The sequence below is a fragment of the Pelodiscus sinensis genome, chromosome 9 (assembly GCF_052426305.1).
Source record: "Pelodiscus sinensis isolate ZL-2025 chromosome 9, ASM5242630v1, whole genome shotgun sequence".
In the NCBI taxonomy this organism is placed as follows: Eukaryota; Metazoa; Chordata; order Testudines; family Trionychidae; genus Pelodiscus; species Pelodiscus sinensis.
In genome coordinates, this window is record NC_143060.1 from 31,073,328 (window position 1) to 31,091,564 (window position 18,237).

At 39.8% G+C, this 18,237-nt stretch overlaps 1 protein-coding gene across 9 annotated transcripts in view; it reads right to left on the bottom strand.

Annotated features, from left to right (window-relative positions):
• The window catches only part of TTLL7 (tubulin tyrosine ligase like 7), a 144,708-nt gene that overhangs the window by 34,898 nt on the left and 91,573 nt on the right, over positions 1-18,237 (bottom strand). For 7 of the 9 annotated variants that reach the window (XM_025183191.3, XM_025183194.3, XM_025183192.3 and 4 more), the window contains 8 exons: positions 16,979-17,073; positions 15,009-15,156; positions 14,846-14,919; positions 8,720-8,855; positions 7,708-7,794; positions 5,735-5,930; positions 4,093-4,367; positions 2,436-2,549 (listed from right to left, as the gene is read on the bottom strand). In XM_025183191.3, coding sequence (XP_025038976.3) covers positions 2,436-2,549; positions 4,093-4,367; positions 5,735-5,930; positions 7,708-7,794; positions 8,720-8,855; positions 14,846-14,919; positions 15,009-15,156; positions 16,979-17,073 — 1,125 coding nt within the window. The remainder of the gene's footprint in view (positions 1-2,435; positions 2,550-4,092; positions 4,368-5,734; positions 5,931-7,707; positions 7,795-8,719; positions 8,856-14,845; positions 14,920-15,008; positions 15,157-16,978; positions 17,074-18,237) is intronic. The other 2 variants (XM_006120299.5, XM_025183193.3) reach the window with 2 other exon arrangements.

Below are 18,237 nucleotides of genomic sequence, written 5' to 3' on the forward strand. Positions count from 1 at the left end.
TGCAGAGATGTATCAGAAACTTCTGTGTTAAGATAGGTAGGCTGTTCCCATGCACTAATCCGAAGAGGCTGATGTCTCACGTATGCAATAGGACCTCCTTGGCTATACAAACATGGAAAATACACCCATTTATGTGTAAGGAAATACATTGCCTTTGTTAGATGACTATTTAAAATGCTGATTTTTGGCATTTACAGGTAAAATTTTGAAAAATTTAGGAGCCTGAGCCCCCATTTCAAAAGTACTTAAGTCACTTAGGAGCCTAAATCCCATTGACTTTCAATGGGACTCAGGGTTCTAAATTACTAAATTTTACATGGGATTGCCACTTACACTGGGCAGAATCTGACTTTACTCCTGGGAAATTGGCTGATGTATTAGACACCAGGCATGCAGCAATCATGTTTTAGGGATTCACTTAATGTAGAAGGCAGATTATTCCCTGTATGCAGTCAATAAAGGTGGTTTAAAGCAACAGTGTAGCTCAGGCTCTCCGCCTCCTCCCATCACTTACCTAAGAAGAGAGAAGCCCATCAAACTGAGTATTTGCATACTCACAAATAGCAACTAGGAGCAAGAGGAGCTCACAAATGAGGGAGATGATGAGGAGTGCCTTTAACAGGCCTTGCAGTTTTCAGTGATCAAGAATTAGGTGAGGCCCCACACAGCAGGGAATTTTGTTTTTTCAGATGGCCCACAAACTGACCAAGGTTTGTGGCATGTCAGTGCTTTTGGATCACATGCAGAAATTAAGTCCTAAAGCTATAGCTAGTAAAGCATCTTAAAACAATTTATATTCTGTTCAAAATTCCAAAATTTGGAAAGGTTTTGTTTTTCAGAAGGAAAACTGGCAACTTTAAAAATTGCCACCAGAAAAGTTTTTAAAGTCTCAACTATCTCTGATATGTAAGTTTGAAGAATCTTTGCCCTAAGAGGCTGGATTAGTATAGGAAGCCTGTATCAATGGTCTTTGAGGGTGTGTATGGCCCAGAAGGCAGTGGACACTTCCAAATGGACAGTGAGTCAGAAGAGTTTTGCATACATTTTTACCTATGCAGCTCCTACAGTAACAATGAAAGCTGCTCAGAGCCTCTGCAAGCAGAATCCTGACTGAATAAGGATATATTGGGTTTAATCTGAGACATATCAACATGTATATGTTACATCTCTGCCAGACAGAGCATAACACAGCTTCGCTATTTCTTTCTTAAACTGATTTTTTTCTTTGCTCTTTAAAAAATTCAGTATTTTTCCAATCTGCCCTTAATCTTTCCCAGCATCTCTCCATATTTAATATTTTCTTTTAAGATTCCCCTTTACCATGTAGCATCAAACACAGAGGAATAAGAGACTAATACTAACTCCTTTCATATTCTTTGTTTCAAGACAACCCCTAAGGCTCAGAAGAATGTTGGATAAAAGGAAAAGTCAAGCTGGTAAACTGAAGGGCTACATCTAGATTGCATCCCTTTTCCGAAAAAGGGATGCAAATTAGACGTATCGCAATTGCTAATGAAGCGGGGATTTAAATCTCCCCCGCTTCATTAGCATAAAAGTGGCTGCTGCTTTTTTTTTTCAGCACGGAGCTTTGCTGGAAAAAAGCGCCAGTCTAGATGTGGACCTTTCGGAAAATAAAGCCTTTTCCGAAAGATCCCTTATTTTAAGAGGGATAAGGGATCTTTCGGAAAAGACTTTATTTTCCGAAAGGTCCACATTTAGACTGGCGCTTTTTTCCAGCAAAGCTCCGTGCCGAAAAAAAAAGCAGCAGCCACTTTTATGCTAATGAAGCGGGGGAGATTTAAATCCCTGCTTCATTAGCAATTGCGATATGTCTAATTTGCATCCCTTTTTCGGAAAAGGGATGCAATCTAGATGTAGCCAAGGAGGAATGTAAATGATATTCCTGGCACTTGTACTCAGGCTTCCACTTCACCTTACTGCATGCCTTTCTGAGTTCTTTAGCATGCCTATTCAGGGATAATTTAAACCTGTCACAATCTGTATTCACATTCTATGAAACGTAACTTAATTTATTGTAACATTCTTTTTTGTAACTTAAGTTTGAACTTTAACAGGACAAGCCTCCCTAATTATAAACTTAAGTTATTCAATCTTCCTACTTATCAATGTTGGCCACACTTTATAAAGTCCTAAGAATGATTTCAGAATTGTTCTTGTAAGATCAGGTAGAATGTAGAACTCTGAGCTTTTGGATTATTTATTTTACACCTGTTACTTGAGAGGAGGAATAGCATTGGGCAAGAGTTTTTCTTGCGCAAGAAGGGGCAGTGTAGACGCTCCTTCTTGTGCAAGAGCCTCTTCTGGAAAAAATGGTGGCTAATTAGGTATGCAAATGAGGCTCAGCGATATTCCATGCTTAGCCTCATTTGCATATTACTTGCGCAAGAAGCCGCGACTGACTAATAAATACTTACATTTTCTATTATTAATTCTGCCTCTTCATCTGTTTTTCCTGGAAACTTGATCCTCATCTCATTGAAAATTAGCAGTGTGTCTCTTGTCAATGCTTCTTCTTGTTCTTTTGTTCTCTGTTGAAGCAAAGACTCAATCAAAATTTGATATGGAATTAATTTAGTACAGTTAGTGATTTCACATATTTAGTACAATTAGTGATTTCACATGTTATCTTTCATGTGAAAAATAGTTCCATAATGAAAATATTTATTTCCAGAATAAATATTTAAAAAGAATGTGCACATTATACATACATAATACACATACACACTGCATATGTACATTAACATATATAATTATTAACTAGTACTAGTCTAATGCAATGTAATTGAAGCTTGAAAGTAAATTTGTTTGACAGAGCAAAATATGCTATAAATTTGACATTCCATTTGAAATACAGTAGCTAATTTTCAATGGCATACTATGACAGACTCTTAGGCTATGTCTAGACTGCAAGCCTCTTTCGAAAGAGGCTTTTTCGAAAGATACTTTCGAAAAAGCCTCTTTCGCGAAAGAGTGTCTAGACTGCAAGCGGAACTTTCAAAAAAGCAAGCTGCTTTTTCGAAAAAAGGCGTTCTTCTTTAATTAGGTTTACCCCCATCGAAAGAAAAGCCGCGTTATTTCGATTTAATTTCGAAAGAACACGGCTGCAGTCTAGACGCAGGTGAAGTTTTTTCAAAAAAAAGGCTACTTTTTTCGAAAAAAACCCTGAGTGTGGACACAGCCTAAGGGACAGATTTCAAAATGGGGTAACATTTTGTCGTCTTTTCGAGAGAAAAGTGCATTTTTATACTAAGGCAGCTAACTAAAATTAGTTCTCTCAATGTAAATCCTAACAGACAAGATCCTGTAGTCTTTAATGTTATATAGCTGGTTGAGGTAAATCCCAGGAGTAGATATCATAGATTTTATCTCAGCTAGCTCCACTGAGTTCAAAACTAGCTTTACCTTGTCAAGCTAGGTTTTTACACAAAGATAGGTTTCTCTATGTATAAGGCTGTATCTTCCCCACAACAAGAGACATGCAAAGTCTTACTAATGCAAGCTCTGCTTTATTCTAATTCAACTTATCTACATAAGGGATTTACACTGATGTTGAAACACCAGCATCAGTGTAAAAATCCTTAGATAAACCCCTATAGTGGGTTTATCAATAATTCCCAAATCATTCATACAGACAGTCCTGGAGAAGAGAAAAGCCTTAAGTCTTTTACACATAATGCAGGAAGGGTGGTTGGAGCTCAGGATTCATGATCATGTGGGCAGACTAAGACATTCTTTCCTATAAATTGTGTTTTGTGGGGCTGCAATCTAATGGATGCACTGGAAACACAAAAGGGTCACAGAAAAGACTAACTTTAAACAAAGCATAAAGGTGTAGGAGTTCAATACTCTTGAGATTCTATTAAAACATTAGCTACTGCAGTACCTCAAGCCTTCTGGCACAATATCAAGAAAACTAGTAATTCATTAGGAAATCTACTCTTATACAATGAGATGACAACAGTAATGTGCTACCACATAAGACATTCAAAATGTTACTGAAGCAGCATTATGCCAAGCAGTACTGTACTTTTTAGATAAATAAAACACATTGTGATATTTTTATGAACTTACCCCTGAAGAGTGTGCTGTGCTCAGACTAGCAGTATGACACATCCTGACTGAAGATGAATTACGATTTAAAGAATGGGACCTATTCATTGATGATGGATGTGGCATTTGCACTGCAGGTTTGGCTGAAAAGGGACGTTGCTCAGCTGTTTGCGACTGCATAGCGAAGATTGATATTGAACGGGGACAGCTTACTGAACGCCTTATAGGACCTGTGGATGATGTGGAATATGATGGAGTTTTTATATTTTTAATTAAAGGTTTCCTTTGTAATCTGCCTGAAGACAAAGACAATGCAGGATATAATTACTTTCCATCCATTTACTGTATGTTCCTCTATCATTACTGACTAGGGAATGTGTCTAGTTGGAAGTTATAAAACAAAAAAGTACCCATTTCCACTCAAATCAGTCTTCTGCCATTCAAATCTTTTCCCATGTATCAAATCTGTGGAAGAGTACATACATCTTGTCGTTCAGTAAGATGGAGTGTGGGTTTGCAGTGCTTCCTTAGTGTGAGCACAGGATTTTTTTGGAAGTGGGTAGGGAACTTAAGCTTTCTGCACGGAACTACACTGATCCTCTACATTTTAGCCTCCTATGGCCCATAATAAAAATAAGATGGTTACAAACAAGTTTTGTAACCAGTACCATTTGCAAATGTTACCACATAGTAAATGATATCTTCAAAGAGGACTGCTTTCAACGCAATCTTTCTAAGATGTGTACTACAAAACACAAATAGTAAATCATATACAGTAAAGCCCGTCAATACTCTAATCTTCAGTGTTACATTGTCAAGCTGCTATTCATCTGGAGGGTAACCCATCTAAAAATCTTTCCTTCTGCACTTTCTTAGATTAAAAAAAAAATCTAATTTCTCAACAATCATGTTCAACAGAAAAACAACAAAGAATAATTTTGATTGGCAACTTTGCCAGAAATAATGCAACAACGAAGACCATACACGACAAATCCAATGGTAGGTCACACTCATCTTTTTCTTTAGTAAGTAGTAACCTGGCAGCAAGTCATGAATAGATTATTTTGATCCTGCTTTTCTATCAAATTTGGATTGAGTTTTAAAGAGGAAGACTCAGAGGCTACATTGACACTGCCTCCCTCTTGTGCAAAAGCCTATGAAAATGAAGCACAGATTAGCATATTGCCACACTTCATTTCCATAATTAATTAGGGGCTGTTTTTGTGCAAGAGGCTTTTGTGCAAAAAGAGCTGTCGACACAGCTCCTTTTTGAGCAAAACACCCCCATGCTCAAGAGTTGTTCTTCCTGAAAAAATGAGGAAGAACGGCTCTTGCACAAGCGGATGTTTTTGCGCAAAAAGGAGCTGTGTAGATGGCTCCTTTTTTGCGCAAAAGCCTCTTGCACAAAAACAGCCCCTAATTAATTATGGAAATGAAGTGTGGCAATATGCTAATCTGTGCTTCATTTTCATAGGCTTTTGCACAGGAGGGATGCAGTGTAGACATGGCCAAAGTTAGCTTGAGAATCCAGGTAATCTAGTGTTGAGGTACAGTTTTTCAATTTTCAGGCATAATAAATTAGTCACTTATGTTCTGCAGCACAGGAGTATCTTATACGGTTTTATGTATATTGTATTAATCAGAATTATAATCATTCACTTACTGGCTCGTTCTAATACTTGATACTTGTTTTCTTCAAGCTCAAATGACACTTTCATCTCTTTTTTCTCATTGTGATCTTCCTTCTCAGTTTCCTCCTCCCATTCTGAGGTGGTGATGCTACTGTCACTGCTACTTTCACTACTGTAGTTCCTCTGTTTTTTTAAGGTCTGTGAACTTTCTGGCATAGAACACAGGGGCTAATATAAAAAAATGTATAGTAAATTCCTCCACTTCCCAAAAGGAACATTAATAACATACTTAGCAAAAAAACACTTTAAGTTTCACTGACGTAAACTTAATGCTTACTTACTGATGGCAGGGATACATGTTATAACAGATTTATTATTTCCCAGAATACTACAAAGAGTGGATGTTTTCAGAGAATTATCCACAATGACTACAAGAACTCTATCAAGTGGCAATAGCTAATTTAGTCCCCATCACTTTGTACAAATAGTTGGGATTATGTTTCCCCATATGCGTTATTTTGCATTTATCAATATTAAAATTCATTTGCCATTGTGTTGCCCAGTCACCTAGTTTGGTGAGATCCTTTGGAAGCTCTTCATAGTTTGCTTTGGTCTCAACTATCTTGAGCAGTTTAGTATCATCTGCAAATTTTGCCACCTCACTGTTTCCCCCTTTCTCCAGACTGTTTTGAGTAAAGTTGAATAGAATTGGTCTCAGTATAGACCATTAGTTACCTTCTCCAGTCTGAAAATGTGATTGGCCAAACTTTTTTAACAACTTATTCCATTGCTTAGTAATTCTAATTTTTAGGAAATATTTCCTAATTGTGCTTCTCATTATTAGAAAATGTTTCCTAATTGCAAAATCTAATATGTCCATCTTTAAACCCATTCTGTTTTTTTCCACAACAATAGAAATAAATCTTCCAGTGCATGGGAGACATCTTCTAAGAGGCATTAAAATCATCCATCCCCAGTTAGAAAATCCCTTTAATACCAATTGGGTATGCACCAATCCTTTTTAGGTCCCAATCCTGCATACAGATCTGCCTATATGGACTCAATCTTGTATAAGATTCAACTACAAGATCTGGTCAATAATTAGCAGTAGTGTTTGTAAGGAAGTGCAGTCCCAGAGTTGTACATTAGATAACATTATGAGGAACAGAAAATGCTGTGAAGCTTTTCTATCCTTTAACACACACACATCCAGATGAGATTAAACACCTAAAATGTAAGCTTTTCATAAGTGAGAAGGATTGCAGTATGTAGGCAAATAAATAATTTAGGTTTGATGATACAGTAATTAATCTTTGCTGATAGGTGAGAAGACGTGGTGAATTTAATGCAATGGGCTTTGTATGAATCATGTGCACTACCAGCAGGTACAACTGAAACTAATACATTTTTCACATAGAATCTGATTCTGGATACGAAATAGCTTCTGTAGTAGTATGACACTTTTAGCAATGCACCAGGTCACACATACATCATCATAATGATAATTAATACTTTGAATATCTAGAGTGCCTTTCATCCTACGACTCAAAGTTCTTTACAGATTTTTATAAATTAAGGCTCAGAACACCCCATTTTTAACACCACGATTTCTGGGATAAAGTAGAACAGTAGTTTTTGATGCATAGCAACATTTCAAAACAGCTTAGAATAATTTCATATCCTGTTGAGAGTGCATTGGGAATTTAACTGGGTACATGGCAATTTCCTGGGCCCAGATCTTTGTCTCTGCTGCAACCCAAAAACACCTATATTAGGGAGCACTGAGGGAGGAAATTGCTGCAAGAATCTCCTTTCATAGCTCCTCTATTATAATTCCATTTGAAGTCATGGTTTGGCCCCTCACAGATGGGACAGAGAGCTCACCTCCACATCTCTTCAGCTGGAGGGAGACAATGTGCAAGTACTTTGTTTCCAGCCCACCCACTGCTGCCTGCCTTGCCTAATTATCTTTGGCACAAATTAATTTAAAAAGTCGGTCAAACACCTTGGGTCCTCGTTGCCTGGGGGATTTTCCCATCAGTTTTTCATCATCTAGTTCACATTGCTCCAAAAGATCCAAAATGTCTTCCTCCTAAAAATGTGAATGGATGTGTCTAAGATTAATGAAAAATGTTGTTTAAAATCACAATTCAAAACATAGCCTACCTTTTCTACAAAGATAAAGTGGCCACTTGAACTGAGATTTAAAAGTGGTTTTTTGCTCAAATAATCACTAAACGCCTGTGTGTGTCCATATGTAGATATTCATGCATCTAGAGACTATTTTGATAAAATAATAAAATCTTTATATTAAATTCTTTCCTCTGACGTATGCAACTCCAGTGGAAGTCAATGGTACTTACAAGAGTGCAAGATGAATTTGACCTTTATAATTTTCTAATAGTTTGAGTGAATTGTTGGACACAATCATCTTTTACAGTGCTGGTTGATGTGTTATTGAAAAGGCCATTCCTATTAAGTTTATAATAATTGTTCAGATCTGAACAACGACTAACAAATCACGATAACTTGCCCATTTCAAATACATCCATTTTTCAAATGGCTTCCTCTAGCAATGTAACTGATCAGACAGGAATTACCCAAGCTGTGGAGCTAGCTTTATGATACTTGTCCCACCCAATTATAGTGGGCATCTTTAAGCAGACTACAAGCATTACTGAGGGAGAAAGAAGGCAATTAGCAACAGGAAGAATTGTATCTATGGGAGTTTATGCCAGGGTTTGGTTTGATGATGGGTCAGGATTAGGATCAAGAAACTAGAAAAGAGGCTTAAAGCCTGTTCTATCTCCACACTGGGTTCTGTGCCCAGTGCAGCTCAGCCAGACTCAAGGATTTGGCAAATAAGCTACATAAAGAACAACAATAAAACTACAGAAAAATTGTGAGTGTTGTTATTACATGAGCAAAGATGATTCAAACCTGATTGAAAACTTCATGCTGGGTCAGGAAATTCCAAGATACATAACTTTAAAGCCAATACTTCTGCACACTAGTACCTTCATTCTTTTCAAAGGGTTATTCAACTCCCGCTGAAGTGAAGCTGCTCTTCCAGCAAGGAACGTCTGGAAAGCAATGGCTAACAAAGTCTCATATTTTTCAAGTAACAGCTTATCATCAGGAGGGTAAATTCTCCTGAAATTAGGGTGGAAAAAAAGAAATGGAGACAAGAGTAAAAACATTGAACAATTGATCAAATAAGAAATGCAACTAAATATTTCACAAAATCCATTATTCAGGAAATGTATTTAGTCTTCAACTATAAGTAAAAATACATATTGTAATTAAGACCCCTCTAACTTTAGTCCAGTGAACACATACACGCTTGGCAAACAATTGGCTGATTTAAAGAAAAAGAGAGAAAGATACACTGCAGATTCTTCTACAGAAATATTATGACCGAGTCTTGGAATACTCCCTGAAAGTTCAACTTCAGATGTGAATGAGGCATAAAACATTAACAAAATACTTTAGAGGCATGAAATATTTTATTTTAAAAACAAAGCAAAACAAAGGGACTAAAATTAATTGCTATGTTTTTATGGGTTTGTTATAAATTAAAGCTTAGAGATGTACTGTGCTACCACAATAATCCTTCCAACATAGTGGACAATAACAGTCACTATTAGAATAACATTACCTAACAAAGATAGAGAAAAGTGAATCAGATTTTCCACTATAGCAGCTATGACCATTATTCTTCATGATTGCGGATAGGGAGATTATGACAATGGAAAAATAGGACTGAGTGATTTATACCCATTTACCAAAAACAAAGAAACAAACAAAAAAACCAACAACCCTGGCTCTCAACAGAAACATCCATTATCTACTAGTCATGAAAACCTGACAAGTCAGAAACTGTAAAACCTAGTGACTAATAGCTAACGTATATTCACTGGACATCACCTAACTAGCGTGTTTTAGTAGGTATGTCTACATTTCACTGTAAACCCAGGCTCAGATTCAGGTTTGAGCCCAAGCCCATCTACTGTCCAAACGTAATTCTCTCTGGGATAACCAAGCATGCAGGACCACGGCATAGGTCCAAAGTGAGGCCCACTGTAACTCTGGTCCAAGACCTGCAATTCTGAAGTGTGGATGCAGCTCAAGCCATAGATCCAAATCAGAAGATTTGCATAGTGCAATATGGATGTGTTAGCAGAGAGACTCGGGTCCAGCAACTGTAGACCTGCATTTATAATGTAGTGTGCATACTCAAGAATAGGCTGGAAACACCAACTCCATTGTTAAGTACTGTTACACAATAGTAGTATTCTGTTTATTTAAATATGTTTGGATGTTTTCTACAATTTCAAATATATTGATTTCAATTACAACATAAAATACAAGGTGTACAGCACTCACTCACAAATTTTTGCACTGTAATAAACAAAATAAATAGTGTTTTTCAGTTTACCTAAATCAAGTATAGTGTGGACCTCCGTGGGCCAGCATCTTTGGGACCTCAATGGTCCTGGATGAGGGATTTTGCCAGTCCAGGTAAGGTCATTTCTGACCCGTCTGCCACTGCCCCCCCCCACCCCAGCTTTGGCCTGGCTACTGGTTTCCCATATGGCTCCCCCACCCACTTCACCCCTTCCCAGTCCCACCAGGCAGGCTCGGCCTTTGGTCAAGGCACTTGCGCATTCAGGCTCCGCACATTCAGGGCCCCGCACTGCCCAGCTCCCGGCCAGGAGCTGTGCGGCTCTGTGTGCTGCCTTGGGCCCCCCACGCTCTTTGGCTGGGCCTGAACCAGGCAGCTGTGATGCCATGCACGAGGCTCCTAGCCCTGTCAGGCAGCCCCATTGTTCCCAGCCCCACTAGTCCTCCACCGGGACTCTCTGGTCCTGGAACATCCATGGTCGTGCCAGACCACAGATGTTGCCAAAGTAGAAAGTCCCAGTTTAGAGAAGTTCAACCTGTACTGTAGTACAATATCTTTACCAAGAAAGTTGAACTTACAGGAGACGTACAACTCTCCCCAATGATTTGAGTCCCACTATTAACTAACTAACTAACATTTTTTAACCAGTATCATCAGCATGTCCTCTGGAATGGTGGCAGAAGCAGAAAGGGCATATGAATGTTCAGCACATCTGGCACATAAATGCCTTGAGGTGGTGCCCTGCAAACACCTTTTCTCACTTTCAGGTAACACAGTAAATAAGTATTGAGCAGAATTATCTCCTGAAAATTTAAATAAACTTGTTTCTCTTAGAGTATGTCTACACTTGCACCCTAGTTCGAACTAGGGATGCAAATGCAGGCATTTGAAATAGTCAATGAAGCAGGGATTTAAATATCCCGCTCTTAATTAACATGATCTCACCGGCACGCTAGTTCGAATCACAGCTGATTCAAACCAGGAAGTGTGCGCTGGTATGCATTAGTTCGAACCAAACTCCTTGGTTCGAACTAATGCATACCAGCACACACTTCCTGGTTTGAATCAGCTGTGATTCGAATTAGCGTGCCGGCGAGATCATGCTAATTAAGTGCGGGATATTTAAATCCCCACCTCATTGACTATTTCAAATGTCTGTATTTGCATCCCTAGTTTGAACTTAGTGACTGACGAACGGTGTGTCTACACTGCACCCTAAGCTCGAAATAAGATTTGAGCATAAAATAAGAAAATTGCGTATCTTATTTCGATTCTATTTCAAAAGAGGCTATTTTGAAATTTGGCATGTCTACATAGCACCAAATTTCAAAATAACACACTCTTTTGAAACATCCCTTATCCCTTGTGGAACAAGGTTTACAGGGATGCCGAAATAGCGTAACCGCTATATTTTGCAATAGTGAACACCTGCAAAAGATGTGGGGTAGCTATTCCATAATACCTCTGGAATCGTGAACCCTTGCAATGTAGACAGATGCTAAAAGAGAAGTGGAACTGAGTGGACTTGTAGGCACTAAAATTTTACATTGTTTAGTTTTTGAAGTTCCACTTTCATGATAAAGAGAACACACTACAGTAACTGTATGAGGTAAATTGAAAAATACTAATTTTTGTTTGTCATTTTTACAGGTCAGATATTTGTAATTAAAATAATATAAAGTGAGCACTGTACACTTGGTATTGTGTTGTAATTGAAAATGTAAAAAAGCATCAAAATATTTAATAAATTTCAGTTAGCATTTTATTGTTTAGGAGTACAATTAAAATTCTGATTAATTGTGACTGATGTTTTTTGAGAGGGGTAGCTCTGTTAGTCTGTATCTGCAGAAACAGCGAGGAGCCCTGTGGCACCTTAAAGACTAGCATTTATTTGGACATAAGCTTTGGTGGGTAAATACCACTTCATCATATATATGTACTAGTATTGCAAAAGAAGAAAGTGGGTGAGAGAGAGAAAAAGAGACCCTAATAAATCTGTTAATCTCTAAGGTGCCACAGAACTCCTAATAATTTTTTAAGTTAATTGTGTGAGTTAATTGTAATTAATAGCCCCAGTTTAACATAAAAAAGTAGCTTTGGTTCAGAGATACTCCTGTACAGTTTGCATGCTATGATAAAAATTCAGTGATCACAGACTCAGTGGAAAATCCTCCATTGGCCTAAAGCAAATTAAAGCCTAGCATAATTCATAAACATGCAGCAGCTACACTTTGTGTGTGTCACAGACAAGAAATTAAGACCAACCATAGAACTCCAACAGTTAGGGATAATTAGAGAGGGCCAGGATGCCCTCAATGTGAGTCAGAACTGCATCAGAGAAGGCAAGAGAAATAGCTAGTAAAAGGTTCCCACACTGTCACAAATATTAATTTCACTGTCTTTTACTTTGTTCTTGAAGGATCTCCACGGTGTTACAAGCACTGTGAGGGACAGTGAGTAAAGCAGAGTTACCCGGCTGTGAGATGGCAGTGAAGCGGAGAACTCACTGAGGCGGTGGGAGCCATGGGAAGCTCACCCCTAATCTGCCCCATCCCAGGACCCCACAGGCTAACAGGAATATGAGGGAACATCCTATCCATAGGACGGATGGAATGGTGACAGCAGGGCACCTCACACCACAGAGCCCAGGTAAGCTGCCCCAAACCATCCTATGGATGGGACAGCCCTGCTTAAGTACACACCAAACTTTAAAGATAAATAGTCCCACTGACATCAGTGGAGGTACTCATGTGCTTGAAGTTAGGCACATGCTTAAGTACCTTACTAAACTGGCACCTACAGATTTAGAACCTGATCCATTCACAGAATGGGATCTGAAGACAGTGCAGATCTTAAGTTCCTTACAGTTCTCATTGAAACATTAGCAATAGGAGTACTGCCTGGCTGTAGGAACAGGCCCTTTATCTGCAGTCATGCTTCTAAGTCAGTGGTTCTCAAAGGCAGCCTCCCAGGTGGTCCGCAGAGGGAACTCACCCACCTATGCAGCTGGGAGCCCGTGCTGCCACTACAGCCTTGTGGTTGGCAACACCAGCTCCGACCAGCAGGCAGGTATGAAGAAAGCAAACACACACCCCTGCCATGCAGGCCACGGAGCTACGTGTGGAGCAGCACCACCGCCATAGTAAGAGTAGCACATCTTTCGGTTGGTCCTGCGGGGCAGGCAGCAGGTTGAGCTGCAGTGGGCTCAGCCAGGCAGGATGGGCTATCCTGATGTGTGAGTGGACAGCGCCCACTCCTTCCCTGGCAGCAGGTTAGGCTGTGCGGGACTCGGCCTGGCAGGGTGGGATCTTGTGGTGTGCGAGTGGCTGGTGTCCTCTCTTTCCCCGGCAACAGGCTGGGCTGCACAGGGGCCAGCAGCAGTGGGAGGAGACGACACTGAGGCTGAGGACCCTACACATGCAGGAGGCAGGCGGGGGCTCAGGGACCTTCAGAGCTTTGCACCCACTGGGACACGGTCGGGGGGAGGGTGCCATGGACTGGATGACAGGAGGACCCCAACCCTGCAGGGCTGACCACCTCCACCTTGCTGTGGCACCCCAAGCCTCCATTTCAACTTTGATCCCAGCCCTATTCCCCAGGGCACCCTGCCCCCCCATCCCTGAACCTCCACAGCCACTCTGCCCCCCGGTTTTAGTGCCGGTTTTCACTGCCCCCATCTCCCTGCTCCTGGCCAGACACGCTATCCCCAGTCTACTTCTGCACCCTCTCTCCTGGCCAGACACTATACTTCCAGCCTGCTTCTACACCCTACCTCCCACGCAGACCTTGCATCCATATCCCCTTCTGCACCACAGCTCCCTCCCAGATCCTTCACCCCATCCCTATCTCACTCACTGGCAGCCCTGTCCCATACACCTAACCCCATTTTTTGTGCCTACCCCAGAGCCTAAGGGGGTCCATAAAATCCACTAACTCTGGAACCCCAAAAAAGTAAATCTGGACTATGGAAAGCCCTGAATCTCAGTCCTCCCTGTCCCTTCCCTTCCCCTCATGCCATGGGGCTGGGGCACCACAGAAGTGAGGTGTCTCAGTTGGGGGCCACATCAGTGAAGGTTGGGGTTTTTTTGGAGGAGTTTTTTTGCTTCTCACTTGGGTAGTCCCCAACTGATTTTTCTGTGGATCAGTGGCCCCTTCTACAAAAAAGATTCCTCACACCTGCCATAAATAAAGAAAACATTACTACCTTTTGTGTTGGACATGAATTAATATTTTACTTAGTTTATCAAACTTCATTTTAAATAACACAAGAAAGGTAAAGCTCTTAATCTGTTTAATAATTTAAATTAAACCAGTCTCCCTAGCTTCAACACTAGCAAAATGGTTTGGATGTAATTATGTAATTAACGGTGCATTTTCATTAGCAACTGTTGTCCACGGAAAGGTTTATATTGAGCCATGTGGTCCACGGGCAAAAAATTGAGAACCACTGTTCTAGGTATGCTAAACATTTATGTCCAAGTCTTTCAAGTAAATTATGTTGATGCCTAGAAACCATGTAACTGATATTTCATAAATGCCAGATACAAACACACTGCTTTGATTAGAAAAGAGTATCCAGTGCACTGCACATCAATACTTAAATAAATTCCTGTAAATAATTTTTCCACAGAAAAACGTATCCTCGCCTCACAACACCAATTTCCATTATCTTTAAATAAACCATTCAATTCTGGATTGATTCATCCCACTCAAGCAGGAAGAGGGAGGGCACAGATACCTGTAGTTCCCCAGGTGTCTGTTTTCATGCTCTTCTCTGGAAATCTGTTTACGAACTTGCACAAGTCTTTCTTTCTAGAAATCAAGTAAGAAAGACCATTAAAAATGACTGAGTACAAGCCTTGGGAAGGAAAGAGGAATAGCATTGTAAAATTCCTTTATACCAGTTCCTCTCGTCTCCTCTCTAGCGTGTGGCGCTGTTTTTCCCAGTCAGAGGAGCCTGGCGACAGTCTTTTCATTGAGCCTTGACCATAAAGTCTCCTTTGAGCCTCAGCTTTTTGTTGGGCTAAGTTTTTTCTTTTATCACTTGTCCTAAAATACAGATAACATTCAGATATGACTCAGTTAATCTGTCTCAGAGGGGTAGCCATCTTAGTTTGTAATTTTAAAAACAATGAGTAGTCCTGTGGCACCTTAATCTGTGTCTAGACTACACCTCTCTGTCAACAGAGATATGTAGATTAGGCACGTCGAAATTGCTAATGAAGCAGGGATTTAAATATCGCATGCTTCATTAGAATAAACATGGCTGCTACTTTTTTCCGAAACGGAGCTTTTTGGAAAAAAACAGCACTCTAGATGCGGATCTGTCGAAAATAAACTCTTTTTCGATAGATCCTGTAAATCTCATTTTTTGAGGAATACAGGATCTGTCAAAAAAGGGTTTATTTTAGACAGTTCTGCATCTAGACTGCTGTCTTTTTTTGAAAAAGCTCCGTTTCCAAAAAAGCGCCGGCCGTGTTTATGCTAATGAAGCACAGGATATTTAAATCCCTGCTTCATTAGCGATTTTGACGTGCCTAATTTACATCTCTCTGTTGACAGAGAGGTGTAGTCTAGACACAGTCTTAGAGACTAACAAAAATACATAGCATCATGAGCTTTTGTGGGCAAAGCCCCCTTCATCAGATGATGGGCTGGAGTAGAATCAATCTGAAAAGCAATATCTTTTAATCGGGACTAGGCAAAGGCTGCATTGCATTGTTATAAATATAGTTGAATTCTTAGGTTTTTTATGATGAAATATTTTGCGCATATTTTTCTGGCACATAGGATAAGGTCTCAACATGCAATTGGACTTGCAGAAATGCAGAACCCCAGTAAATTTAATGGGACTCCTTGCAGTCAGACCTCTATAGCTGTGTAGAATCCCACTGAAATCAATGGGGTATGGCATAGGGATTTCTATGTCTCGCCATATCCTCTTGCAACTCTTTGAGACAAGAGGTACATTCACTATAAAAGAAAGCCACTGTTTTTTCCTATCAAATACTCTATGTTATAGATCTTATAGTTAAAGAGAAAAGATAAAAAAATAAATACTATTTTAGAGTGAACTCTGTGGTAACAATTTTTATGGCTGTAACAATTCTAACCTTTTAAGTGTACTGTATTAATTTTGTGGAACACCCAATGTGCAACACTGATCTTAATTACTGTCTTTGGGGTTTACAACTGAAAACTGCACCATTTCTTTCAGTGTTCCCCCACTCTCTCTTCTGGTGTTAGTAGAAATGGATTACAGCTGTGGAGGATGCTGCCACCAGAGCAAACTACCAAAGCAACGGTGTGCCCATCCAAATGCACTTGCCATCCACACTCTGAGGCCTGAGAGAAAAATTATTCAAAAAAAGAATCAAGAATGATAACCATTATTTTTTTTTTTTTGGTAATGCACACTAATGAGGAGTGAATTAAAGTTGAGACATGTACACATAGTAAAAATGGTAAAAAAGAGAACTTTCCCATTCACACAATTTAAGATTAGGGATAAAAAATCCTGTTTAATTTAATTGGCTGCAACAAGGGCTGCAGCAGGGAGGGGGCTCATCCTGGCCTGCCATGGAGGCCAGCTGGCAGGAGCAGCCCCTGCCTGCATTTGGCCCCATGACACTGAAGCAGCCTCATACCTGTGACAGGCAGGGTACTGTTCCAGCTTCTATCGGTTAACTGGAATCAGAAAGCTTCACCATTAAGGATGAGCCTTACCAGTTAACCATTCCTATTCCTATTTAAGACTGGTAACAAATTTCCAATACTGCACATATCACATGATTCTCCCACATTAAATAGGGGAAGGAAACATCAAACTCCTATAAAGAATGTTAGGGTGAGGATTAAAATACAAGTTTACCTTATATTGAGAAGCTTTAGTGCATTTAGTAGAACACCTTTTTTTACATCATAGTCTATTTTTTGGTCAGTTCCAAAGCTTGGGGCTCGATTAATCTGAAAAATTGAAACACAGATAATACAAGTATGTTTAACTTCAATGCATGATAGATACACACATTTTTCATAAAGCCTTTTAAAAAATCTGACATGCAAATATTTAGATTAATAGAATAAATGTTAGGAAGCTAATATCATGAAAAGTGAAAGAGAGAACATTCAAAATTAAAGGAGAGATACCATTCAATCAGGAATTAAAAGAAAAACCATGAAAAGTAATGAAAACATGGTGGGGAAAGTGTAGCTACGTTCTTTTTAGAGATCTCTCATTCAAGGATTTACTAGGCTCCAACGCCTCAGACAGTAGGTTTGGGTGAGGGCGAGGGGAAGATAGGGTGAGTGCTTTTCCAGGGGCCCAGCAATTCCACCAGCTCCCCTGCTAGGCACAATCCTTCTTAGACCAGGAGTTTTCAAATTTTGGGTCGCAGCTTGTAAGGCCAACTGCTAGCTGGCTGCGAGGTGCTTTTGTTTACCTGCACCTCCACAGGTACAGGCGATCACAGCTCTAGGCCAATGGGGGCTGTGGGAAGCGGTGTCCCAGTGTGCACTACTTCCCGCAGCTCCCAGTGGCTGGAAACTGCAATCCACAGCCAATGGGAGCTGCAATCACCCAGGACTGTGGAGGCACAGGTAAACATGCATCTAATGACCAGCTATTTGTATGCTTTACAATCCACCACCCAGAGTTTGAAAATCCCTGTCTTAGGCTGTCTGATAGACTCACCTCCTATGGCAGCATGAATTCCAAAAGAGCTTTATTATTTAGAGCCTTGATAGAACAAACACTTACCCACATACTGTACTTAACTTTAAGTATGTGGGTAGTCAATACTTCAATCATGAAGATAAACATTGAAAGAAGTGGAGCCTTACTCAGTGGGCCTGTTGGGGCAAAGATAGAAATCCAACCCTTACACATCATATTACTTGTCACTCAACAAGACATATGCCTTTTAAATAAGATTTTATGTATTTTGAATATTTAAAGTAAAGCTGCACTGATTAGATGTGTCTGGATAATTTAAACACAGAGTAGTTTTTCAAGTCACATAGCACATAGAAATAGCCCACACATATGGGAATGCATGTGTGCTAATTGGGAACATGACATGCAGAAATTCATGCTGATTTTTAGAACTGTGGGCCTTCATATACCCCTGT